This window comes from Bombus impatiens, unplaced genomic scaffold (genome assembly GCF_000188095.3).
Source record: "Bombus impatiens unplaced genomic scaffold, BIMP_2.2 scf_0815, whole genome shotgun sequence".
In the NCBI taxonomy this organism is placed as follows: Eukaryota; Metazoa; Arthropoda; class Insecta; order Hymenoptera; family Apidae; genus Bombus; species Bombus impatiens.
The window spans coordinates 686,311-714,124 of NT_177234.1; the positions used below are offsets into that span (position 1 = coordinate 686,311).

Genomic DNA, 27,814 nt, shown 5'->3' on the forward strand with positions numbered 1-27,814 from the left:
TGGTAGCGAGGCCTCGTCGAGCGGTATGGTAAGTGTGTTAACAACGTAAGCGGGGTGAACGCCCTCGATAGACCTAGACCCAAAAAGCGCTCGTTCCATGGGCAACTGCCACTGGCACTGGGTTAAGGCGAAGTCATGTGACGTGGTGCAGGCACATAAGTCGTGCACATCGCACGCACACTGGCGCAACGCCATTACTTTCACGCGTATGCGTTCGTTTCTGCTCGCATGGACGCGCACGCTGGGGTTCGTCGGCCTGACCATCTCGCGGAATGCCACGGAATTGTTTCGACACGTTCTTTTCTACGCAACATTCTACGACTCACCGTTACTAGGACGCTCGCTATTTATCATTTTCTTTTTTTCATTTTCTTCGCTGCTCTACGACGATGGCGCATTTTGGTCAGGAAATCATTTGTCATCGCGTCCCTGACTTTTGATTTTTCGGCGTTACACGTGATTCTCGTTCTTATGGCGAACGAGTTTTATAACGGACAAAGACGTGTTTGAACGATCGAACGATAGATCGTAGGCAGATTCTAAGCGTTTCGGAGCATTCTTGTTGTGTAATTAGCGAAAGTTCGAGATCCGAGTTCGATCGCGCGTCATCCTCGAACCTTTATGATTCATTGCTTACCGTTTGTGGCGTGTCGAAGCATTTTCCTTTCGATCGTTCATCGGCGAGTTCGACGTCACGCGATACCAATACACTTTCGAATATTCTACGAAATTTCAGAAGCGGAGTTCCCTATTGCTAACGAGAAACGTCGTACTTTCAGTCGCGTCTTACAAATTTGGAGCGAGTCAGCACGGATCGGTAGTCTAAAGATTAAACAAGAATTTCCCTCGTTTTCTACGATTCCTGTTCTACATTTCGACTAAACGGCCGACCGCTCGTCGACGTCATTATCCGCTCCGGGCGGCCGTTGAAAGAAAACAACGATACTTCTTTCTCGACGGCCGTTCACCCCGACACCCGAACTCCTTCAGCCGATAAACAAATTACAATCGACATGTGAACCATCAAGATACCGGTACATCGACCGTGTACGAGGATCTGCTCGCGCGACAATCAACGACCATTTTCAGGTCCAATAATCTTGGGCTCCTTACCAAACTGTCTTGAAAATAGAAATTAATCCCACACCGGGATACGAATATTTCTGCCCTGTTCCGCTCTATATTCCCATCACGGATACACGTTACACGCTACTGCGATCGGTATACATCGTTCTCCAAAATCCTTCCACGAACAAGCGTTCTCGGTTAAAGCATTTAACTCCATTATTCTTCGTAGTCGATTCCGTGATCGATGGAAACTAGTTGAACGAGCCGCGATTGCTCGTTCGTGGGTTCAAACGGAAGGAACAAAGGAAAACTCGGAAGTAGAAAATCCAAATAGCGTTTCGCGTGAACTCGATGTTTGGGAGATGAGGATCGGGGCCGCCCGCTACACGATGATTATCCAGCTTCGCATAACTGGCGAGGAAAGGTATGGATGTATAGTACGTCCCAGCGGTCGGTGGATGGAAGTCCATCCTTGATGGAGGTTACTCCGGGCCATCGTCCCACATCTTCTTGGATATGAACTTGTGTCTTCGTTCGACTTGCCTCCGATCGTCTCCCTTCGCTTCTCCTTCGTCCTTCTTCCTGCCACCTCCACCGCGTCCCCGCCACCATCGTCACACACCATCGTCACCATCCTCGTCCTCCCTCGTCTTGTCTCCGTTCGCTTCTGGCTGTGTCGTGTTGCGTGTTGCTCGTCCTCGCCACCTCCACTCGGACCTGACCCCCTCCAGCAGCTTCGGCTTTTCTCCTTCTTCGGTATTCTCATCCCCTTCCTCCGAGAGGTCGATTCCAGTGGCGTGAGTTACTCGCGATTCGGATTCCGAATGCCGATCGACGGAGAACTCGTTCGATCGAGCCCTTCGTTTAAGGTAGCTCGGTTAACGGAGATCAAGGGATCGATGAGACCACGCGATCATCCCTGTTCCTATCGGTGACGTAAAAATCGAAGAGCTGCGATTACGATACAAGAACGTAGTCGCTTGCGATCGATAAGTTACAAGAAAAAGATCTGTAGATAAGTTTGATACGAAGAAAGTAAGTTTGAGAAGAACACTTTCGGTTAAATGTGCTTACAGATATTGCCAGAACTGTCTTCAATGCTGTACCGATTAAATATCACCGTAACTGGGATCTTTATTCCACGATGAGACATCGTACGGTGAATCGGTCAAAATTATGCTAACTCTGATTCTCGAGAGAGAATGAGTTGTCACTAGACTGGAAGTAGGGATAGAGATTTAGTATAGGAGGATGACGATAGATTTGGGAGTTACGCTGTTTTGAAAGTGAAAAAGGCAATGACATCCTTAGAGATGCTTTTAATTCGATGCTACGTTTGCTGGCATCGAATGAGTTTGTCGCTGTTGCGCGTGTTAACATCAGTAACGTCGTTCCTGCTGTCGGCAACGAACATCATCCCGACTTGTGCAGGAATACCGCGGAAGGTCGACGGACAAGGTAGCGCGACCTGGATTACGCTCGAGTTATCGGTTCCCTTCGCACTTTGTTGCTCACAGGGTTAAAGCAATCGCTTCTCGCGATTCTGAAAAAGAAAAAGACTCGGAGGAAGAGGCAGCACACTTGCATCTCTTCTTCGATCAACTCGATCGACGCGACTGGTGATCGATGAGCTCATCCTGATCGGTGATCTCAGTCCTCAATCTCGTTTTCTATCGACGCTGACGGATCCTTTGAAATTCTTTCCACCTGTGAATCATCAGACAAATTTCGTGTGATTGAAAATACATGATCGTGAAGGAAATGATAATGCAATGGCGGAACGTCGATAACGAAGGATTCAGCGAGCAGAGGCCAGGTAAATGGCCCGAACGTTGAACCGACGAATGACCTCCGACAACAACGGCCTCCGTTTTCGGTGTCGAAATCACCGTCGCGACAGAATAATGCCTTTACGGCTTCGTGCTTTCGACTTTTACGACTGATCGTTAAACGAAACTCCTCCTCCATACTTGAGCTTCCGAGCTTGTTCATCGGTTACAGAGAAAATACCGATCTCTGTCTCCGGAATTTTTTCCATGTCTAATTGTCTCGTGAGATTTCGTTGGAAAGGATGTTTCTTCTTAAGGAGTCATGGACAAATACACGAGCCATCCGCTTAGTCACCAAGAATGGCTGTAACAAAAGCTTGAGAAATTTATGCTCAAGATGGAATTTCCGGCATAATCAAGTTTAACAATGTAGTAATGAAATAAAGTTTAAACAAAATGCAAAGGGCAAGAGCTATGATATCTTCTGTCTTTCAAAAATGTTCTATGCATTTATCCTGTTCTGTTAAAGTTAATAGATCCATTATCTGTAATTCTAGGAAACTCGCAGCTATAGACAATTCTGAAAACGGATCCGAAGGAGAAAGGGGGTGACTAGCTGCGTCGACCCAATAAGGCCGAGGGGATTTTCAGGGACACCGGTTACAGAAACATCACGATAGCTCATAGAAGTCAGAAGAGGAAAGGGGAAAGATGATGGAAAGAGTAGGGAGGAAGGAACACGGTCGAGAGAGGGTTTCTATGTGTTCGGGACGCGGTCGAAGACACGAGACACACGGCGACCGCTCGTTACATAAGTAAGGTAAAGGATCTCCTCTTCTGCTCTCCTTGAGCCGATCCACATCCGCGATTATGCCACTTTCCATCGACCTCGCTTCACCTCAGCTCGCCATACACCGACGGCACATGTATACAGTGTACGTGCAACGGAAGCTCGTGATTTTCTTTATGGACTGAATTCGGAACTTCGTGAAATCGATCGACAGGGATCTCGGATTTCAGGGAAAGGATATGCTTCTTTTAAAAAATCGAAAGGTATCGAACGATAACTTTTTACGATTAGTTAAACAAAGTACTCGAAGATACTTTAGATCGATCTTTTAAACGAATGCTTCGGAAAATAAAACTAGTCGAGTTTGATGTTGGAAAATCGAAAATAGAAGATTAGATATAATACTGTATTTTATCTCCGAAATAAAAGGAACTGTGTCACTTTTTCTCTGACACGCCCGGAGAAAAGGAAGTTGAAAATTATGCCGACCTATTCTGTAGCCCTTGCACACATTGTCCGGAAAAATGCTGCGGTGCGAAAAAGATTTATTAAATTTCCCGTTTTTTCTTTTCTCTCGGGCCAAAGACGTTTTTAATTAGATACCGAAATTTGTACTTTGGTCTATTTACTTCCTTCTCTTTGAAGCAAAGATGCCTCTCGAAAATTTGCCCTGCCTTTTTCTCGTCGTTCCCATTACTCTTTCACAATTCTTTGCAAACGGCATTCTATTTGCTCTTGATTCACCGTTAACGAAAATTAACCGCCCGAAAACATTCTTTGTTAGTATCTGTGCGGAGAGGGATCAAAGTAAACGAAACTTCGTCGAGAATAAAGTGCATCGAACGAATCGGCGGTAATCGAACTGGCGTCATTTTAGCACGCGGTTCCGTATTATGTAAAGCGATTCGCATCGGCGGAAGACGCGTCTTGCTTCGTGGACCAATTTGTTACGTCCACGGTTTTTACGAAACACTCATTCGCCGCGCTGGTCCGTTTTATTCTTTCCCCTTCCATCCTTTTTGCTCGCCATCGCGATGTAAAGTTAATTGGCGTAGCGCCGCGCGGTTACTCGATTTACATGAGTTTTAATTAAGCGACTGCGTTTGCTCGTCTCACAGCGAACGATACCTACCGGGGCCACGTGGAATTTTTGAAGTAATTGTTATGTGTTTTGCACGCCTTGCCCTGCCGAGGTATGAAAGAGGGGCTGGGCAGATACAAATCTTCAAGATCGTAAATTCGCTTTTTTAATGTTACACCGCGAGGGCTATCATTCTCATAATGACCTCTTTAATTCACCAGCATATTTTCGACGATTACTACGCTCTCTCGTTTGCTCTTCTCATCTTTTGCCTGACGTAAAAATCGTTTCCCGTGATCGTTGAGGTTCCTTCGAATAAATGGACACTAGATCTTTTTACAGTCGGATTATGGTTCCCTGTGTGAGATCGGTGACATTGATAGGTCAACGAACTTCTCGAATGACCTTGCCTTGGCAAGTATAGCGGTACGGTGAAAAGATTCATAGGCAAGTAAGTTTTCTCCTACTGGACGAATAAAACGGAAATATCGTGTTTGGTATTATCGTTTCTACACTTTAGACGATAAATAGATACAGTTACATACGTTTTTTCGTTTTGTCTTTGTTAACTTTGTTCGTTTTTTGTTTAGTACTTTGCTGTGACATATATTAATTGTTTCGATCTTTTACATTTAGCGGGGTTTGTTCGCACACGACTAAACGGTATGGTCATCTAGCGGTGAGAAAGCTGAACTAAAATGTCACTTATGATATGCTACTACGCGAGTACATCTCGTCTGTAATGACATATAAGTTCGTGTCACATGTCTTAGACATTAAAAAATTAGAGATTCTGTTATGCTGCAGATACAGACAAGGTACAAAATAGATGTGACATGTAACACTTTTGCCTCACGTTTTGAGGATTTCCTGATTCTCTTACCATTTTCGTGTCACATGCGATGTTATCGATTCGATATACATATATACATAGTAGTAATTTGAATAACATAATACATAATTTACTAGAAAAAAAGTTTTCGAACTTGTGTGCAAGATCTGTAAATGATCCCAAGCAATCAGGAGTCAGTCAGGTGAAGATTTGGCGCTAGATGACGTTATACAGCGAAAAAGTGAGAAAAAATGAAGATCTATACGATTATTAGGTTCGTTTAACTAATATGTTCTTATTTAATACTTTGTTAGATATTGTTGTAGTGAAATTACCTGAGTATACCTAATGTGTTCGAATATTATTTAAACGGACGCATTACCAGTCTTCTATTTTTCTATGTTATTACAGTAAAATTATGTTTTTAAGGACGAAATGTAATATTTTGTATATTTTGTTACAGATTCTTCATAACATTTCCCCTTTCGCCAGGAAGGATGTAGCGGTGTCTCAGCTTTAAGCATGTAAGGATTTTTACACTGTATCCCAATTAACTTTATTCCCCTATTTTTCCGTAACAATGTAACATTTTATTTTGTACTTCGTTTCATTATATTCCTTGTATTTTACGATATTATTACTTTAAACCTTCAAATTAATTAGCATTATCATTGAGAATAAATTATAATACTTTATGCTTTGTTACAAGTTTCTTTTGGCCTTCGCTTCTTCCGTCGAATTCGGCGGTTCTGTCTGATGACGCCTTGATCATGGCTTCCCTTGGGCCACAACGATATCGATGACAACGTTCTTCGCATTTAATCGTGAGTCGCATGCATCTTTGTTTTTCTAGTCACTCAATCGTGTCGTAGGATGAAAGGTCCGAATCGACACGGGTGACCGATCGTATTACGTAGAATTTTTAACTAGCATGGTGACCGCAGTTATTTATTATATCCATGAGTAGTAACTTTTTTTATTTGTATTTTATTTTTTAGTTGAGGGCAGGTTTTCTTACGAATCGCGTTTTTAAGTGTTGTTGATCAATGCATGTATGTCAGTGTAATATTTACATATTACAATATAAACAATCTGTATGAATAGCATAATGTAAATAATTAATGTATGTTTAAACGATTGAAAATGACAGAATATATTCATTATAATTATTTACAAAATCAAATTATATTCAATATGATTATTTACAAAGATTAAATGTCCATACAGCATATATTATATGAATATTGAAATAAATAGCGAAATGGCTTTGTTCAAGTATTTTGTAGTGGAGAAGTCTGATACACTCAAACTTCGTTAGCACGATGATTTTAATTATGATCGAAATTATTATAATGCTAATGATGATTACATTCAATCTTATCTTCTATTTTACGATAGCGTGGAACAACATTATTATATAAGTTGTATTTTCAACATAATTTTAGTGCAATTTGGAATATGAAATATGAAGGCATTATGTCTAATTTTGTTCACTTGTTAAGGTGTATCAAATTTCACGTGTAAGCAGACACTTCCCGACCAGAAGATTTCAGAATCAAAACAAGTTTTGAGTCATTCTTTGTGCTTCGAAGATGTGTTTTAACGACGAAATAACTCCAGGATGTTTCTGTTGGGCAGTATTTCAGTTAGAATTATTGATATAAATATTATTTGAAAATTAATAAAGTAAGGTAAAGTACAGAGTCAGTAAAATTTGAATGAAATAGGACTATTATCCCTTTACATGAAAATTGTAAAAGATACGTCAATTATATATTTAGCCTAGAATTTTCAGGTTTAACACCTTCCATGTTCATTGCCAGCGCTTCACTCACCGACTCAGGTACTGCCGGATAGAAGAAAGACAATGGGTAAGATGACTAGTTCATAAGATTAATAATTTCTCAGTAACTGATGTTGCGTGTATATCCTGTATGACGTATTTTATACTCTGCGTGTGTGACTGTGTGCGTGCGGCTAGGCCGTGGAATTGCGTTGTTTCTCAGTCCTTATTACATTCACTATAATCAAAAATAATTAAAGAGTTCACAACTAGTGACGTAATTAGAATTCACAGCTAGATCTACGATTAAATACCTACAAAGAATTATAAGCAACAAAAAAATATGATTATGACTGATAAATGAGATATATGAGTCATATAAAAATATGACTGTCAAATTACAATGATATCCTCCATATCATTTATACCAGTAGTGTTTAAAGATGTTCGTACGTATTATTGTAATTAAAATTGAAATTTATACGCGTTTTTATCGTGTTCAATGCACGCCGATAATGCCTTCGTCAGACAATTTCAGAAAGGTGCTACGCACATTAAAGTGTAAAAATTGTGAGAACCATAGAACCAGTGTGTTCGTGTGTCTATTTTGCCATTTTTTAAATATACAGTTAAGAGATAAATAGGATACTTTCCGGTATGAGCATTAATTGTAGATAGGGCCAGACACGTTGGTACAATCCCTTGATCGGGTTAGAGTTAGGCGCATATTCATGTGTATCGGGAAATTTGATTTGGGAAACCGACTGTGAATCACGATGACGGAGCATGCCATTTATCTCTGATTTTGCCTGTCGATTTTTCAAATTTCGTAGATTTTCAAACAAACGTTTATGTATTGTTGGAGCATACACATGCGAACGGACAGCTATCACTGTGCGACGTTCATATGCATTTGAATTAGCTTCCTCGATTTATATTTTTATTTTACATCGTACCTGTGACAGCATGTTCCTGCTCCTGAGTCATTTTATCCAGTTTCACCAGTAGCTTCCTATATAGCTACGCTAGAATGTTATTAGTGTTGCAAATATATAAATCTGAATGTATAGGTTGATAATCATTACTGTTGCGCAAATAATTGCTATATAAAATCCTTAGATCTCCGGTAGATAGAACTTATAAACATTTACATTTGCAATAGGTAGGATTTATGAGCCTCTAGATTTGTAATAGGTAGGACGTAGGATAAAGTTTTAAATGTCTTACAGGAATCTTTATGGAATCAGTAAAGCGAGATCCAAATCGTATTTAAAAATATGTAAAAAGATATCCAAGGTTTTAGAAGGTATATTCATCCCACACACGTCTTCCCTTGCCTTTGTTATACTCGTATAAATTTACAGTTATGTAGCCTGCATTTGAATTCGATTTATAGTTAGTAGCTAGAAGCAAAAAGAGAATTTTGAACTTTCCCTATTATTTCCATCTTGAAATTTCTATGTAATTAAGTGGATGGTAAATGAAAGAGCTCTTGTAAATAATTACATTTATTTATTTATCAATTTCACAGTATAACAGTGTATACGATACGCTGAATATAGAATAATCTCTGCTCTTTATCGTTTACTAATTAAGGCGATTAGTATGTGAGTGATCGGTAAGAACATATATTATATAGCACGTGTACTTTTTATTGGTCGTCACGATATTTCTTTTTCGCTTCTTCTTCTTTCGCTTTCCTTTTATTTCGTTATAGAGGTACGCTACCGTTTGTTAGCCTATTCTCTTGCACGTTTGTCCTTTCTCTTCTCGACGGTAACACATCTCTACCAAGTACCGTATCAACAACTAATTATTTTTCGTAAGACGTTAGTTTTTTTTTTTTTATTTTTATGTACTCGTGCGGATAAGGCCACAATTAGTGATTTTCCGCGTGTGCGTGTCGCACACTCGTCCGACATGCGTGTGTGGATGCGTGTGATTCTTTTTCTTTCTCTTCCTTTTATTTATTTTTTTTCAATTTTTTATCATTTTCTCCACTTTGATGTGGTTAATGCAAAAAATGCTCGCGAACGTATATCGCGGATACGCGAGATAACAAGATCATTTCGATCCTTACTGACTTTCTTGTTCGAGAAAAAGTACAACGATCGAACATGAAGGTCGATTGCATTTAAAATTCGCGTTTTCACGCATTCGCGAATATGTGCACTTGTGGGCTCGCGTGAGAGTTAAAATCGTTCCGAGGCTAACATAGGAAAGATAAAAATTTAGTTACGATCGTTGGAGTAATACAAAAGTAAAATTTGTACATTAAAAATCTCATACATCGAAAAACCCTTGAATTTGAAAAATTTTGAATTTTTCTAACAACTGTGCACCCGAGCCCCGTCGTTTTAATTAGTCGTTCGTTATACTCGAATTTTGCACGAGTCTTACTGTACAATATCGCGGAGCGATAGATAGAGATAGAGAGAGAGAGAAAAAAGGGTGCAGCTTTCGCGCGTGTTGGGATTCGCGTTAGTGTGTACGTGTGTGATTGTTCGCGATCGTGTTCGTGTGTGTACGTGTGAGTTTAAGTTAAATAAAAATAATATTATCATAGGTATATCAAATTTAATTCCGTAAGAATATATAGGATCCATCTGTTCTTCCTTTCTTGTCCCTGTCGTTTAACTTTTACTCCTCGCGTTAATCTTTGTCGTGCGTTTCTCTATCTATTGTATAAAGCGAAAAGAAAGAAACAGTATCGTTAATAACACCACGACAGTACGTAACTTCGTTCCACTTCTAAACACACAGCTCGATAACTTGACGACAGTAACTATACTGATTAAGGCGGTTTGATTCTCGTACTTTTCAAGGCATATTCCTTCGGTTTCTCCAACGCGCTTCTCTGCGATAATTTTTACGTTTGTTCGATTTTACTTTCTTTTGTCTCTTCGGCTGTTACGGCGCGACGGAGAAATCGGAATCGCGAGTGACTAAAATGACCTCTAAAGACTACGAAGCTAGGAAGTACCCTCGTTTCTGCTCGCGTTCTCTGCTTCGAGATAATATGCACAAAAGCTCGGCATTATTACCGAGCCGATCGAGAAGAACAGAGAGCTTTCCGACCAATACGAAAAAAATCGTCGCGGGGTGGTGTCTGCTTTTTCAATAAAAAGTACCGCGTTTCTCAACTATGAGCACGTATACATACGTATAACGATATATATACATATATATTATTATATGTATGGGAGAAAACACGGTAATTTTCATCGCGTTCGAGAGATGGTGACTAAACTATTCAATTATCCTTCTGCAATTATGTTAAAGTTGGTCGACTTCCTTCTTCTTTCTTTCTGTTTCTCGAAGCGGACTCTTCCAGTTGTTTCCAAGGGAAGGTTTCTTAGCGAGGATATTATTCCCGTATGTAGACTGGACACCGTAGACCTTTGATAATTCTCGTTTTCTTACTCCTTTTCCCTCTCCCCTACTTCTCGTTCGTTCTTCTTCGCTCGATGTTTCACTACCCCTCTACATCAACTTCATCTTGGCGCAATCAGGGCAGATAATGTCTTCGCCGTCGGTGATGAATCCACGACCGACCAGCGAGGTCTTGCAACCCGCGCAGATGAAACAATCGTTATGCCAATGCCTGTCCTCGAAAGAGATGAAGCGAGTTCCGCCAATGCCTGAAATACACGGACAACGAATCAGAAATTTATCCTCTTCAGCAAGAAAATCTTCTAAGAGTTAAATGAACATCGCAAGGGATAAAGTTTATCGCATTCGCAAGAAGAAACAGAGATAAATACCAGTAATCGGTTTGGAGCAGGCGGTGCATCTCTTGGCGAACAGTTCTCCAAAGCAATCGGCGCAGTAGGGCTTGTCGTCGCGGGACGTAAATCGCTGGCCAGCCAGTGAATTGTTGCAGTTGCTGCAGGTGAAGCAGTCTCTGTGCCACGGTTCGTTCTTATACGTTACGCCGCCACTGGTGATAATCTGGAACGATAAGATCTCCTTTATCTATCCATTCTCTATACGAGAACACATTCTCCTCCGGCAAACGGACTTTCTTTGCCAAACGGTTAAATAGCACGAGAATTCTTCGAAGAGATAATCGTTTGCTGAACTAAAGATATTCGTTAAAACACGCGAATAATTTTCTCGCTTATAATGCGCCAGAGTTCATCGATTTACCTTGTTGCACTTAACGCATCGGGTGGCGAACTTGTCCTCGTAGCACGCAGCGCAATAGATCTCTTGCTCGCGCGGAATGAAGCTCTTCGTACCGATCGGGTTCTTGCAGACCACGCAGCAGAAACACTTCTCGTGCCACTGCCTGGTCTTGTACTCCATCTTCTTGGTACCTAGGATGCGAAAGACACCCTTCAGACATCGAAACTTTCCCCCAAACGAACAATACCCTCGCGTAATATCACGTTTTCGCGAAATAATTACAAAGCAACGTCAAAAGAGGTGGAATATTGTGGCAATGTCTAGACGATCGGTCTGCAAGGGTGAAAGTTTGCAGCGTAGGGTGCATTTTGCGTTTGAACGATCGCGTGCGGCACCCGACGAGCTCGCATGTCCGTTTCGCTCGTGCAATTCTAGGGAGATGACTTTCCCACAACTCACCGATAAGGAAACGCGATTCGAACCGAGGGTAGTTTCGAATTTCATCTTCCATTCCTAGAGGAATTTGATTTTGTTGGCGAGAAGTTATTTCGACCGACTTTCGTGACGATTGGTCGTGTTTGTACAAGAAGTAGGTTAGAAAGTTCAACGAGACAGGTGTAAAAAGTCGCGCAAAACCGGAAGATCGCCGGCGTAGATAGGTGTCATCTCCCGCAATGCGGTTTTAAAGTTTCATGCACGGAACTTTCTAGTCACGGCTGTTAATAATCTACATAAGATGGCTCGCTGTGCTCATTCAACTCGATCGTAGTCATTTCTATCGACTAATAGAAACTTACAACTGATAGCTACCTTTTCTGCGATTTACCTACAACTTTGCTAAGAACTTGACTCGCATACTCAACGACCAAATTTATTCGAAGTGGTTGTTTTCTTCGGCACGCGCGGAGAAGGAGAAAATAAATTTCGCTTTGGTATACCGATCGTAACGTGTAATTCCACGATCGACGAAATTACCGGGTTGCGAGCGAGCTCATCACTGGTCCTCTATAATTGGGCAGATCATCGAGTCCCACGCTTACAATCTTTCGCTTTCCGTTTACGTGAGAAGTCGCGCGAGCTTCGAGTCGCTTCCTTTCTCGTAGTCGCGACGAACACAGAACCGAAGTTTATGACCACGATCCGTCACAATCTTACGAGTGGTTACGCGTCCACTTTTCAATCGCCTTCCTCCGCTATGATATCAGAGAATCAAGCGTTGTTTACTAATCGTAACAATCGTGACACTTGCACGAGTCTGCGTTGAGTTTTTTCGAGCGCCGCGGAATCTTCCCCCGTAGGCGTTCCGACATTTCTCTCGCTCCTTAGCTCCTTCCTCTTTCTTTGCGCCGCACCAAGGGCAACTCGAGTTAACGATGACTCGCTATTCCGAAAGGTGATCTAATAGGACTTAGAAGAGGTCCGAGTGATCAGTTAAATAATACCATTTGTGGTCCTCAAAGTTTATGAATCATCGGTTTCAACGTCTTTCGACACCTACTATGTTTCCTTCTTTCTTTACCAGCTTTAATTCGTTTAAATCTTATCCATTTGCCCACATTTTAGGAAACTTTCTCGCAGTTCTTGCGCTTACGGAAAGGCGGACGAATCGTAGAAAGAATCGACGTGGCATACCCAGCTCCATTCGACCATCTGTTGCCAGCAACGTCAATATAATCAACGCATTATCATCCACCGCGTGGTCGTTGATAAATGAACAGCGCACCGTTACCGGTCCCATAGTTTCCGATCGATCAGTCACTGCGAATTAGCCTGTCCCTTGTAATGCCCGCTCGAATCAAGTTTATTTCCATTTATCGAGATCTTGGATCTACACGTGGACGATGGCATGCCTAATTTGCGCGCAGAAGGAAGTACAGCGTTGAATCACGCTGTAATAGCAGAACAAGTTTTGGTAATAGTCTTCCTTTTCTTTTTTTCGATATCGTAGAATACAATAGCGTTCGAGACGTAGAAAAGATAGCTAATCATCCGAGGCAGACGCTATTGTATTCAAACGGAGCTCGTGTATGGGAACCGACGAAAATATAGGTTGAGAGACCGGCAAAAGGTCCTAATTACGAGTCGTGCAAAAAGTTCTGGGGGAGAAACGAGTAGCAGGAACTGTAGCCCGTGTATTTTTTGGCCGTTTGCCTCCCAATATAGATAGCCTAGATTCCAGTGGTCCTCGAAAATGAAAAAAGCAACAGCTTTCCGTGCGCTATTCCTTTGGTCCACCGTGAGTCAGGAGAAGGCTTGTGACGTCACTTGGTCCAAGCAATACCTCCGTATATGTATAAAGTCTGATGGTCCAAGGCCGGCGATGTGGTAATATCGCATTATACATGTCGCTTTAGCTCGCTCGTTACCACTGCGTTTCATCGGTCTGATCGACTGTGAAAAATTGCGCGTTCATTCGATTTACGTATTAGAATAATTCGGAGGAGCGGTGCCGTTAACTCGCTGTTTCCTATGTTTTCCTCAAACTTTCATCGAGATCGTGTGCGGAACCGGCTCTTTTATCCGAAGGATCGAAATAGATTCGCGAAAACCTCGTGTGATTCGAGTATTTCTGGAAACAGCTAAGCGTCGATCCGCTAACCGCAGGTCGAAGATTACAGAGTCTTGAAATCGAAGATCGTTAACGCGATCGTTCCGCATTTTACGAGATCTCGAATCGACGAGGTTCTGGTAATCCGTTGAAAGCGGCGATTCTCGGCCACGTCAAGTCTAAATATAAATTCACCGACGAGGAGAACACCGGGCCTCGGACTTTCCAGATCTACGCGAGCGCTGCGCGACTAACAGCGACGAGAATTTGGTGAAGTGAACACGTGAAATTCGACGCGGCTCAGGCTTCACGACGCATCCCTTCATAAAGCGTTATTAGTTATTGTGCAAGAGGAAAATATAGAACACGGTGGCCGCATCCGGCCCGTTTTTAAATCATTCGCCGTTGCACAACGGACTTGAAACGTTACATAAAACTTTACTCTTCGCCGTGTCGTGCCTACGACAAGCCTCGAACGATCAATCTTGCCGCGATTGTTTTCCCACGTCTCCTTTCTCGCGAGCAAACTCGAAATCGTTCTTTTCCGTACTCTATCGGGGATTTACGAGGCGCCAAATACGTAGTTGATAACGGCCGAGGCAGATTGCGCCGTGATAAGAAAGCAAGAAATTTGCCTCGATAGATATTGATGCATCTAACAACAAGCGTGAATGACAGTCCGGCAATGAATTACATCAGTCGTATTAATAGGACTTCTTATCTGCATGCACAATTTTTTAATCGATTGGCTCATTCTGCTAGAATCTATCGATCGCGGTTGTCCGCCCGATCTACTTCTTGTCACCGTTTCGATCGATCCACGCACGAAGAGCGAACCGAGGAAAAGTCGCGTTTCACGAGGATCTTTTTCTTTTGCCAGAGTTCGCGAACATTCGAATAAACGACGGATGACATCATTATTTAATCGCACCGTAGCAAACTCCAAGCTGTTTTGCAATTGACCAACGACAAATTTTGCCGCGTGCATTACGCGACGATGCTGGGCTTCGTTAGACGGATTTGCATTGTGAATTATCCGCAAACAAACCAAACACCAGTCGCGTCCTTCAAATAAAACAGCTTCTGTCGAACGTTAAAGTCAAAAGTAACTAGAAGGGAAAAATGAATTTTCCAGGAAATGTTGAAACGTTCATTAAGTGACACACGTGTCGTGATCGCAGCCGGAAGTATCGAACGCTTTATTAATCCCACGACACAGTCGATCACGATCGTATAGCTATATTAATCATAAAGCTTGAGTGTACGATTAGCATAGAATCCCGTCTGTTTGGTTCCCTACCGCGTCTCTGGGTGATTATCTCTTCTCTAAACACGCGCTTCGCAAACACGTTTCCGTCTTTCCCGCTAGATTTCGTTAGACGTTTCGTTATATACTCTCCACGTTATTTACGATTTCTTATTAAGAACTGTATGGTTGATCGAGTCACGGACAATTAACCTGATTCACTAAGCAAATGTAGCCACGGACAATCGAACTGTGTGGCCGTGCTCGTGTTTCCACATAAGGTCACGGTTCCCTTCGAATTCCCACTTTTCCTCGGATCTTATTTTTCTTTCTCTCTCTCATTCCTTTTTCCTTTCTCTGTTGCACGATTCGCCGACTGTCCGTTCGATCGGATAGTTTATCGCGGGCCGGTTGCGCGACATCGACCCACGATCGGCGTGCCGATGTCGACCTTAGGAAAACTTGAGAACGGAACCTTATTCGTCGCCCCCGCGTACATCGCGTGGTTTTGCAACGTCCTCCAAGATCGACCCGGAATGTCGAACACGATACTTCCCAGAACGTTTTGTTTTCGTTCGAGTTTTTAAACAAAAGATCATTGAAAAATAAGAAAGAAGGTCGTTTATCATTTTCGTCACCTGGATCTGCCTTTTTCGGATCTCCCAGCAGACAGTCTTTGCCCAGACAGCATCTGAACTTAGGGTCACCCTCCAATGAAAACATGCTGAATATCGCAATATCCTCGTCCTTTTCTTTTGCCCTTCTTATCCTGTCCTCGCCCACCTTCTTCGTTTGCAGGTGAAGCTTAGTGGATAGCCGTTCGCTCAACGTGTCTGTGGCCATCTTTCTCTTCGTTTCTTTTTTTTTCTCACGAGTCTCTTAACTTCCACGACAAAACGTTCACTGAAATTTCGATATCGCGATGGCATATAAAATACCGACCCTTAGATTTCTCACCCTCGATCGCGCGATACTAAAAGAATTTGCACTAAACAAGCTGTAAAACTGTCAGACATAGAGCGCATATCGTTGTCGTAAAGAATAAAAGAATCGTTGATTCTACTATCGAGAAAGTTGTAAAAGTCAACGAGACGGTCGCAAGTGGCAAGTATTTTTATAGCGATGTCGTTCGAAGTAAAAGCATTCGAGCGAGATATCTGACGTTTGTCCGAGACCAAACGTGTTGCGAGACGTGTTTACACCGTCGTTAACCAAAGTAAAAGCGTCCAAGGAATAAAATACGATGCGTCTACTATGAATTTTCCCAAGCAACGCGTGTCGAGGACCGATCGAGAAGTGAGAAGATCAAGAGCTAACCTACGGGAATCGGAAGAGAGCCGGATTGACGCGCGAACACGATTCAAACACCACGCAAATACAACGTCTACGGAGAGTAGAAGCTAAGGAGAAGAAATCGGCCGATCGTGCGATTGGCCCGGAGTCTTGCGAGCCACTGAAGCAACCGAAGCGAGCCCCCTCGCTGGACTCACCGTGCACACCGCGAGCACGCGCAACGTGTCTTCTACTCCGCTGATAAGTTCGCCTTTCCGCTCCACCAGACCCACTCTCCGCCATCCTGGAGCGCGTCCGCGAATATTTATATATTTACGCGGCGCGTTCGCTCCAGCCCAGGCCCGGCCTCGTTCGTCGAACCGGCTCCTTTTCGTCTCTTTCGAGATTCATCCGACCATCTCCTCTGCCGAGTACGTCTAGCAGTATCGTCGCAGATGCAGAAGCGAGGAATTGTAATTGACGCGTGCATTAATCGATCGAACGACGGGCACGTTTATTTCGATCGTTCAGACGTCGTGACATTGATGGTTGCTTCTATAAATGCAGTCTGCTTCTTTCGGCTTAAATGATATGCATTAACCTCGAAGTTAACAGGCGCGCCGATCGCTTTAGCTGCGGTAGTCATCGGTTTTACATCTCGTTTGTCACGACGTTCACAAAGGGGAAGGATTCCTTGCCGTAGACGAACGATTTTCTCCGCACGATTACGCCATCGAGTACCGTGGTGATTAGCGCGCTGGCAATTAGTGGCACGGAACTCTTAAACTTCTTCTTTTTCCGACGACCAGATTATTATTCCTGCAGCGCAATAGCCAAAGAAACGAATGACAAAGTATTTTGCTTGAAGAATGAACTAATCGGCCGTGATTCATCGAAAGAATCGAGTCGATTAACACGTTCCCTGATAAGCGACGTCAAACGCCAACAGAATGCGCTCAATTCACGATCGTCGCGCTGGTTTAACCTTTAGTTAGTCGTACTCGTTCGATCAAGTTATTGATTCTTCTGTCCTGTAATCTCTCGTTTCTTTTAATGGTTGAATAAATAGCGGTATCTTTATCGTCGATATCTCGAGACTGCGTCGTAAAACGCAATTAAAACTCGTTAAAGATACTCCATGTCAAAAATTTGCAAACAGCGAACTTTTCCACGGAAAACCAGATCGCTCGAATACGGCGCATTTCTTTTTCACGAAGTTCATTCGCGATGCACCACGCTAGATATCGTTGGAAAGGTCGAGCCGTATACGGACACGCGGTGGTACCGAGTCATTTTCGCAAACGATTCCTCGCCGATCCCGTAACTATCTGTGCCTCTCTTAAGATTTAACGAGACTCCCACGCGCGTCACGTAAGTCGGAACCAGTCCATCAGAGGCACGAACCTCGTTCGCCAAATCGATCATCCATCCTAAGCACTTAGCTTTCTCCTCGACAGTTTCGTTTAAACGTATTCGAAGCTTAATTCGTATTCTCCGAATTTCGTTGCCATACGGTTTTACTTGCACGATGTCTCGTTCATCTTGTGGCGTACTTGACCGAATTACCAACCCGTAATCTTTCAGCGGAAGTAGCTGCCCTCGAGCGAAGAGCTACCTTTTCCCAAAAGAAACAAGGGGAACTAACGTTTAATCGTCGGGGCTCTTCCGAGGTCTACGATTCTCGAGGAATCAGCGGCTCGTTAACACAGGCTCTCACGTTGTCGTCCCAATTACCTGTGTAGTGGCCTGAAGCATGGTCGTCGAGGCACGCGTGAATCACGCGATATATAGGTCGCGGTGCGCTCCACCACGCCGTCTGCGATCGCCGAAGGTTGCGAGGCGACAAAGCGATAAGTCGTTCGGAGATTGCGTTCCGCGCTTGTCGAAAAAGGTCGCGCGCATAATTGCTCGACAACCTTTTTCGACCCACTTTCCCGCTTCTCGATTCGCTCGGCTCGAAACCCGCCAGAGAAACCGTACAGCGCGAATTTCGTTCGCCAAGTTTCTTCTAAAATGCGATCAAACGTCGATGTCTGCCGGGTCCAGAAATACGACCAGGTTTGTCGTTTAAAATACGTTTCGATAGGAAGCGAAATTTTGGGGAAACTCCCACGAACAATCTGGACACGCGCTGAAGAATCAGAGGTCACAGAAGTTTGAGCATTTCCTTTCCCTTTGAAAAGAATCGCGATAATTGGTTCGAACCTTGACTCGATTGCCTTAATAAGAAACGCCGAATGCGAGATCTATACTGCCCGTGTGTCGCACTCGGGACCGTGAGTCATTCCTCGGCGGTCATCGCTGCTGGAAAACAGGTGGTTCGATCGATCGTCTAGACCGGACCTCCTATAGTCGGCCGGTGGTGAACGAATTGGTTATTTCGGGTTACAACGGCGGTCGTATTTTTATCGCTGTTCGAACAGCGTTCCTTCGAATTCAAGCACTCGACAGGATACGCGTGAAAGAGGCGTTCTGCTATTTCTGCGATCGAAGAAATTGGTTTCGAATTACGTACCAGCACGGAAGATTTCGCCGCATCCATCGCAACGGCTGGCGAATTGGGCGTCGTAACAGTTGCCGCAGTAGATCTTGTCCACCTTGCTACCGAACTGTTTGTCCACCAAGGACACTCTGCACCTGTTGCAGAGGAAGCAGGCCTCGTGCCAGTGCTTATCCTTGTACGACAAATCCTGCAAACGATTCGTCGCCAATTATCGTTTGCTCGCTCTCGCCTTACGGAGGTGATAATCGTTTTCGTTTCGTGTAACGGACAAGCGACGGACAGGTTGCGAAATGAAAATACGCGAATGGGTAACGAAAAACAGGATCTCGCGAATTACACGCTGAACGAGCAGAGGAAAACATCGATTATGTTTGACGCGACGGCCTTTGCGACTATAAGGAACTCGCTTTAGATCCAGCGTTGCCTTAAGCAAATAGATTCGTTGTCAGTCAGCCGTCTTGCCTTTTAGGCTCGAGTTACACAAGCGTTGTGACGATGACGTCCGTTATGACGGAAGTCGTGGCTACAGTCACGCGAGCGTTGGTTTTGATCTCCGTAATTTTCCCATATCAGTACGCGTTTCTAGTATCTATACGTGGCCAAAACTCGCGATGAATTCGAGATTACTGAAAGATGCATCTTACACGAGCTCTGATGCATTTCGAACCGACGAAAAGAAATTTTTCGATTATCTTCGCATGTCGCGGTCGTCGTTTGACGAATTAAAGGAACTGAGAAGACAAAACAAATTCTTATAGGTCGTGTTTTCACATTACGAATATTCATCCGTTCGTGTGTCCAGTTTCAAAGGAAAACAAAAAATACAACAACAAATCTGACGGACGTAGCTCGTGTGACCGATCTTATGCAAAACGATAGAACGCTACGACGGACGTTGCAACGTTCGACCACGTTCCGACGACCAACATGCGGATACGAATCATCGAATTTAGAGAGAGAAACGCGTTTGTATCGAAACGAAACGCGGGTTTCCATTCCGGGATCGATTACAATCGCTAACTCGTCGACCTTTAAGCAATGCTACTAGAGCAGTGTGTCATTCCGGCGAGGAAAAGGTACGCGGATCCTTGGGTGTTTGTTTCGCTATGTAAGAAGATAATTTTCCGTCGAGTTGGCAAACGTCTTCTCGCGTGATATCGATTTGTCACGAATACCGGCCGGCGAAATAACGCTGTTCGTGGTACGTTTCTTCTGATTTGGCTGGCCAAGTAGGAGGAATAACAACGACGAACCAGCGAGAAATGGAAATAAGCAGGCACCTGCATCATCGTTTCTATTTCTAGGAATGAGTAAATCAACGCCCATGCTCGTTCGTATATTGCCACCTCGTCTTGTAATCATACGCGAACCGATAATTACCGATTTTTGTCCGATCGGCTTTACTTCGAACCACGGAATTCTTCGATAAGGCGAAGGTCTTTCGATTTTTTTCACGCGTGGAAAGGGTGGAACGAGTGCCGTGTGCCGCGAATCTAAATTTAGGGGAAAACTTTGATTTTCCGCCCGGTTGGATCGTATCCAAACCCACGTATCGTCGTCATTTCGTGAAATATCTCGGTTTCTATCGGGCGCGTGTTCGCGACACCAAGTATCGAGAGAAAAATCGAGCGTTTGGGCGATCGAGGTCGGTGAGTCAACGCGTTTATCGCTGGAAAAATAGGATCGCGAGATATCGGGAATGGAACCGCGATATACGTACCTTGGAGTCGATACCGATGATTTTGTTGCACTCCTCGCAGCCATTAGCGAAAACGCTCTCGTAGCATTTGATGCAGTAAGGGTGCTCGTCCCTGAGCACGTAACGCTGCCCGGTCAAAGATTCGTCACACTGCCAGCAACAGAAATGGCCGCTGTGCCAGTCCTTGTTCATCGCCTTCGTGTACTCGCCACTGAAAATCAACTGGAAACGAAAAACGCGACCTGTTTAGAGACGATCGTTCCTGCCAGGTTTCTCTCGGAACGCTCGTTAGACCCGATCCCCTTAATACGTTAAGGCAATCGAACGATTCCATGGAACAAGGAAAACGTCGCTTTTAAAGCGACGTACTTCTCCACGACAATTTTTGGCAACGCGAAATATTCGAGAGATAGTATCGACTCTGTCTAATTTAAACGCGAAAACTCTGTTTTTCTTTTCACGATAAATCTCGTGGCATGTACGACGACGTAAGTTCCAGATACGCTCTTCTCACAGCATCGTTTTCTCTCGCTTTTTCGTCCGACGAAATTTCCCACCGACCGAACCGCAAAAGTTCCTCGCAATCTCTCTCTTTCATTGCTCGGTGCTGCAGTGTCTAGCGTATCTGCGACGGTGTTGCGATAGATTTGCTGGTTATATGTACCTTGGTTGAGTGCTGTTGTATGTGCTGGCTGAGTATTTTTTGTACGGGAACATATAATCGTGGCGTAAAGAAAAATGCATAATATGTATCGTACGAATTACGCGGCACTCTCGATCGTCGATCGAGAGGATCTCGCGTCGCGAACCTCTACTCCCATGAGAGAAGAGCGCCCCTCGGCACGAGAAGCTGGCCGGTTACCCGGAAATTTCGCAAAACGAACGTGTTTTGAAAACATTACCAAATCTTTCGAGCTCTCGTTACTATCGCAGCTCGTTCCTGTATGGTTCGTTGTTTTAGTACCTCGTTACTTTGGAACGGTAAGGAGGAAACAACCAGTGGAAGGGGAGGGGGTGACGACGAACCGACCGCGGCAAACGTAACCATGAAATTTCGCTATCGAAGTAAAGTAGGTCGAGTCGGAAAGCAAATACAGCTCGCGATCAAAGAGCTTGCTTTCGTCCGTTGCCGAAATGAATCATCGATTTTTCTCGTTTGCCGCGAATATCGAGATTCGCGTTTGTCTTCCACCATGCTCCATGCTGAAACTCGGATCAACGACGAAAAAGGCGAAAATTTCACGTGACAACGATCGAGTTGGAAAATCGCGCGGGTTCACGGGTGACGGCCAAGATCTCGTTTCGCGAGGATTGCGATCGCAAACGGAAAGCTCGTGGCTGAGAAAAAGGGGATCGTCGAAAACGTGTTCGGGCCGATCCGAGTTAGATCTGCAGCCAGCACATACTCTTCGATGGCGTGGTGATTCTGCGTGCTGTCGACCTCGGTGATCGTGACCTCGGCGTTCTGATCGTGGCTCTCCCTGCGCTTCGTCGTCTTCTTCACTTTGCGAATCTTGCGCTCGGTGGTCGTGAACACTACACCGTCTACTTCCGCCATCGTGTGCTACTCGTCGAAGCTTGTTCCGCGCGTTTAACGATCTCGGTCGCGAGAATACTCTCGAATGTCGTCTCACGAGGAAACGAGGAGAAGAACCGGGAACCGGACGTGTAGTCCAGGAGAAGAGACGAAAAGAAAGACGAACGCTTGGAGCTTCGGAAACGAAAAAGGCTGATTGGCGCCTCTATGAAAATGTAAAACCGGAGCGTGGTCGGAGTGTTCCGTGTGTAGCCAGCAGCTTTCGAGCTTGCGAACTGACTGAAATCTAGGATCGTCGCGCTCCGGGCATCATCATATCGGGACGCTATTTTCGGCGTCCCGACGACTCCAGAAACTCGCCGCGCGCGTCCGCCACCCTCTTCCCCCATCCTCCTTTTCGCTCTCTTCTCTTCCCTCTTCATCTTCTCTAACCTTCTACTCCTTCTTTTCCTCCGTTGCCTCCTCCTCGTCGAGATTCTCGATGCAGTGTGCCGGGTGCAACTTCTCCACGACACCCCTCTTTCTCTCTTTGACTCCGTTGTCCCCCTCTTTAGTCGTTGCCATTCGACTCGTTAGCGATCGACCGCGACAGGTTACAGGTTCGCGGCAACGCCGCTGCGATTCCTTGAAATCTTTCCCTTTTTCTTTATTTTTATTTATCTTTTCTCGATAGCGATATTTCTGGACACTTTAACGTTGTCTCCTCTATCTGCCCGCTCTCGACCAGACGATTCGATTTCTGAATGATCAGAAGGACGATCGTTGAGTATCCCTCTATGTATTAGCCCATTCGATAGATCAAATGAAATAAAATTATATGTTGCTTTCTGTTTGCGATCGAATTGGTTCGATAAGTCTGGGAATTGGGAGCAGTGGTAGAGTGGTAGATAATTTCGTCGATGAAACGCAACTAGGTAATCGACGACCAACGAATCGGATCGTTGCTTCACGATCGATGGAATTGGAGTAAAGATTTTTCCAAAAGCTTTCCGATCTAGGTCAGATAGGATCGACGCGAAAAATCTCTTATCGATAAAGCCATTTGTAAACTATTGCGATCTATAGAGATTCGTAGGAAAGATACGAAAGCGTCATCGATCATTCACGATCGTTTCTTGAAACATCGACAAGTTGATCACGTGCCAAACAGGTGGTTCCTGGTTGACGCGGGGTGAAACTACGCGAAAAATAGAACTGGCCGGAAAAATAAAGAAGAAGTCCACGGTGTAATTGGATCGGAATGTTCCGCACATCACCAATTCGTGTGGCCCACCCACGTTCCGCATTCTCATCGTCACTGATACCTCTTTCAGCCGTGATTATCAAACACGACCAACAACCATTCGCGTATTCTGGTCCGGTTTGAAAATCGTAACCATGGCCGGCGAGAGAGAATTACGGGAACACGGCCATGGTAGATTTAGGCGGTGGTCTCGATTTCACGGTTTCACGGTAAATCGCCATTCCATCATACAGATATTTCAGGAACGCCGGCCGTTTTATAAATAGCAGGAAAATGAAAATCGCCCGTCACAGGAGGATGTGATCGCCTACGCGGATTGAGAATCGTGGCGGGCGGTAACATAATATCGGCCATGAGGGGTCCGGAAGAGGGACGATTAAAAATATAACGCCGCTGAAAAATCGGGTCGACCAAAATAGTGGAATATCACGAGGATTCTTCTGGCGATGAGCTTCTGGTGTACCAGTTATTGCCTTGAAGACGTCTATGGTGATCGTAGACGTTCGATGATCAGCGATAGATCGCTGATATCCGTTTAATACATTGATACATGATGTACATTTTGAACCTTAACTCTGTCAAAGCACCAACCAGCGAGCTTCGAAGACGACCAGGTAAAACTTAGTGTCCCCGTAATCCCATAAACGTTCGTAAAGCGAAGCCCTGAGAAAGTGTCGCGTCTGAGGTAAACGACGAGACAGGAGTGCGATGTATACGTATATTATTTGCAAGCGAGTACGAGATTGATATTTTGGGAGACCCCACGCGAGGCACACGGCACCAATGAACGTGCCAGAGAACTGTGAGTATTTCGTACGAAATTGGGATCGCGTTTTCTCACCCCGTCTCCTTGCGATTCTTTTTTCCCTCTACAACGTAAGATTCCAAGATTTTGGGGATAACAATAGCGGGTCCAAGATCGCCAGTGGCCTCGGCCAGAGTCGAGGCTGAGGGATATTATGCAATCGTCGCGTCGCGTCAGTGGCAAATTTTCTATCGTTTCATCTTAGAACCAGGTGGCATCTGTTTTTTTATTTCACGTAGAATGAATCTGATACCAGTCGGCGAGTAATTTCGCACACCGCCGTTGTCTCGCGGCCAAAAGCGATTCGCCATTAGTTTTACGACTTCGTCGCCGCTATTCCAGGTCGGTTATTTGACAAATAACGACCAAGAATTCGGTGCCATCAGTGAAAACACGAGTCACCGTGATTTGTGAGTATACCGTCGTTGTTTCGTGCGGTCTCGTTTGTACACGCACCTTCCTAACTATTTGACGACCTGGTCGAAAGTTAAAATCTATTTTATAACTGTAATCGTGGTTAATACGCAGAGTTTAAAAAATATTCCGATTGCCGAGTGTTACACGAAGCAAGTACGATGACGGTGATTAGATGGTCAGTGTTAGTGAAGAAGAATATTCGATAACGCGACTGCTATCAAATTGTCCTGAATTCAAATCGCCCCTAGTGGGGTTGGAAATTAATTTCTCTATCTTTTATTTGCACCTTTTGGTATGTTAGATTTCTAACAGTCAGCAATTAGTAATTTCTTCGAAAATAAATATTCCTAGGATCAACATCGACCGTTATCGGACGATGAGTGCTTCTATCGATCTTTTTGGATTTTCCGAAATCTCAAGTATTCCCAATTTCTCGATAATTGAGTGGGTGACAGCGACATTGAGTCGAGTAAAATCATACGAACAGCGGGGAAAGTGTGTATGGTGGTTTTCAATTGTATTTCACTGTCTAAAGAGTGTCGAATGAATTGGGTGTAACTAACGAGTGTAATCGGAGAGAGACGAGAGGAGCTTCATTGATTGCGTCATTACCCAGAAAGCTTTGTTTCGATCGGGATCCGGTATCGAGTACTGTATCCGTCCAGTTGCTGCACTCACATCCTCCGCGTCCCAATAATCTTCGTCCTCGAACGAGGACACGGACCTAGATCCCTTTCTCCTCTTCTTCTCGTTGAACTCTTTCGAGTCGGAGTCTGTTAGGATGTTCCGGATTCTCTGATAATCCTCGTCGTCCGCCTCCTCGAAGCTGGATATTTTCAGCAGACGCGCCTCATCCTTGGATCTCTCAACGGATGAAGTTGCATTAGTCATCGAGAAGTTATCTCGAGCGCCGTCGCCGTCGTCGGCCTTGTCCCTGGAACCGGATCCGAATCTTCTATTCTTAAAGGTCCTTCTGCCAAAATGATCCCGAGACGTGAGATCTCTTCTGCTCTCGGACAGACCCAGAACCGAGCCCTCCAGTTCCGTCGAAGCTTCCAAGCTCGGTAGTTCCTTCTCGAAACTGGTCTGCACCTGGACGGACACGCTCCTCCGACTCTCTGACCTGGACATCGTGGGACTGTCTGGAGGCGACGTGTTGGTCCATTCGTCTCTCTGGTAGCTGCCGATGGTCTGAACGGAGATATCCGACTTTCGTCTCTCCGGATCTCGGTGCCTCTTCGACTTTCTCGCCGTTAAATTCTCGGCGCTTCTGCTCACCTGTGCGTCCTTCGATTTCAACCTCGTGGGCTTCCTCGTGATCGTGCCGGAGGACTTGATCTTCTTCCTCTGACTCGGTACTCTTGCCGATTCAACTCGATGTTCGGCCGTGTTCGGTTTCTCGGAAGGAATCGATATTTCGCTTTCTCGGAGATTTTCGAAACTCTTCGAAGGTTCGGGAGACTTGGAGCGAGACTTTCTGATCGGTTTCCTGGGATATTTCCTTTCCTCGTGGCAATCGGACTCGTCTACCGAGGATCCGCCTTCCGAAGGACTCTTGTATCGTTTGATCATTGGAATCGATTCGAAGGATCTCATTGTGGGCGCTTCGTTTCCGGAATCGTTGTCGAACGACGTACCCACGTCGCTCGAAGCTCCGGAACTGGACAACGGATCGTCCACGTTGAAAGGAATCGGCGTCGGTACTCTGACGTATTTCTCCGGTTCTGCGGTTATCACGGATAATGGTCGGTCTCTCGAACTACTTTCCATTCGCCAGTTTTCAGTCGCATCTTCGTAAATATCTCGTTCGTATAGATCCCTGTGATCGCTTTCCGCTTCCGCTTGATCCTCTCGAGAATCGCTCGCTTGTACCAGATACTCGAAATCTGGACTGAGCCTGGAGTCCGGGCTTACCCTGGAGGGTAACAGGAAATCTCTGGCGCTGCATTCCGACAACGCGCTGTAGTCGAAGTTCTTGTCCAGGGATCGCAGTTCGGTTCTGATTCGTAAACTATACTCGTGCAGATTCTCCAATTTGTGCTTGGCGCCACGAGGCAAATTCACGTCGGTCGAGTGACTGAAACTGCAGATGGAGTCATGAGTGCTCATAGTATCGTTCTGCTCGTGATACGAGAGACACGGTGTGGCTGGTTGATTGATCCTGATCACGACGCCGTCGGTGACGTGACGGAGGCAGGCGAGCAGCTCCAACATGCCGACGCATCCGATCAGTATCGACATCATTAAGCCCATCTCGAAAAGCGTTCTTGGATTTTCCGATGAGAAACGGTAAGAGCGGTCTTCTATCGTATTATCATGAATAAACGATATTTTTCTACGCGAATCACTTTACAGATAGACTATGTTACGTCACGAACTCGACACGTCAAATACCCATACAGTTGGCGGTGCTTCATCCTATCGTTCTTTTTCTCGAGCTCGTCGCTCTTCGGGAGCATAGAAGAGACCGCTCCAGGATGATCTACGAGAGAACTCTTCTCGGAAACGTATACCGGAATTCCTCGATCTCGGAGAGCGAAGGGAATCTCGGTGATGTGCGTGCTACATCCATAAGATATCCTCGGGATCTCGACCAAACTCTTGGTGTCACTCGGGTAATCCTCTAGGCTGACGTCACACACCCGGGGGACGAAAGAGAGGAAAGAGACGAGACGAGACGAGAAGTTAAAACGACTTCCTAGGGGGGGCACCCACCACCCACGCGCACCCACTGGTCCACAACGGTGGCGTAGCCCGTTTAGCAGGCTGAAAGGCGTCGCGGGCCCTGACCGAGCGGCACGTACTCGAGGAGGCGGTGATCACGCGATTATCGGCTTATCCATGCGGCCGGATGGCGGCCAGAGAACTGTTTTATTTTCCGTGGGCAAACCGTTCGGACCCGGGGTAAACTAGTGGCCGTTCGGCTCGTTATGTCGACGTAACGTTCGACTTGAGGAGCGAACCGTGGCTAAGGCTAAAGTTAGCTCGAATGTCCCTGGACGCGAATCTCTGTCCTTAATGCAGCGTACGCGTCGCGATCGATCACACGCTCGAGATAATTAACGGAGCCCGATTTGGCAGTCGCCGCGTGCG

At 44.9% G+C, this 27,814-nt stretch overlaps 1 protein-coding gene and 1 long non-coding RNA gene across 15 annotated transcripts in view; one reads left to right on the forward strand and one right to left on the reverse strand.

The window, feature by feature from the left end:
* LOC105681338 lies at positions 1-6,645 on the forward strand. Of its 2 annotated transcripts, XR_001102598.3 has the most exons (4): positions 1-28; positions 3,395-3,657; positions 6,004-6,064; positions 6,250-6,645. It is a non-coding gene; the product is annotated as an uncharacterized LOC105681338 (long non-coding RNA). The 2 variants fall into 2 exon arrangements; XR_001102597.3 differs by lacking the exons at positions 1-28; positions 3,395-3,657 and adding an exon at positions 3,664-5,814 and having other exon boundaries at positions 6,250-6,641.
* A 2,183-nt stretch (positions 6,646-8,828) lies between these two features.
* The window catches only part of LOC100741757 (four and a half LIM domains protein 2), a 71,988-nt gene continuing 53,002 nt past the window's right edge, over positions 8,829-27,814 (reverse strand). For 7 of the 13 annotated variants that reach the window (XM_033323165.1, XM_003492680.4, XM_012390550.2 and 4 more), the window contains 5 exons: positions 20,741-20,941; positions 19,033-19,207; positions 11,473-11,642; positions 11,088-11,274; positions 8,829-10,964 (listed from right to left, as the gene is read on the reverse strand). In XM_033323165.1, the coding sequence (XP_033179056.1) occupies positions 10,807-10,964; positions 11,088-11,274; positions 11,473-11,642; positions 19,033-19,207; positions 20,741-20,941 (891 nt within the window). In that variant the 3' untranslated portion in view covers positions 8,829-10,806. Of the gene's footprint in view, positions 10,965-11,087; positions 11,275-11,472; positions 11,643-15,883; positions 16,758-19,032; positions 19,208-20,740; positions 20,942-22,125; positions 22,559-25,333; positions 27,119-27,814 lie in introns of those variants that run through there. The other 6 variants (XM_012390551.3, XM_012390545.3, XM_012390544.3 and 3 more) reach the window with 6 other exon arrangements.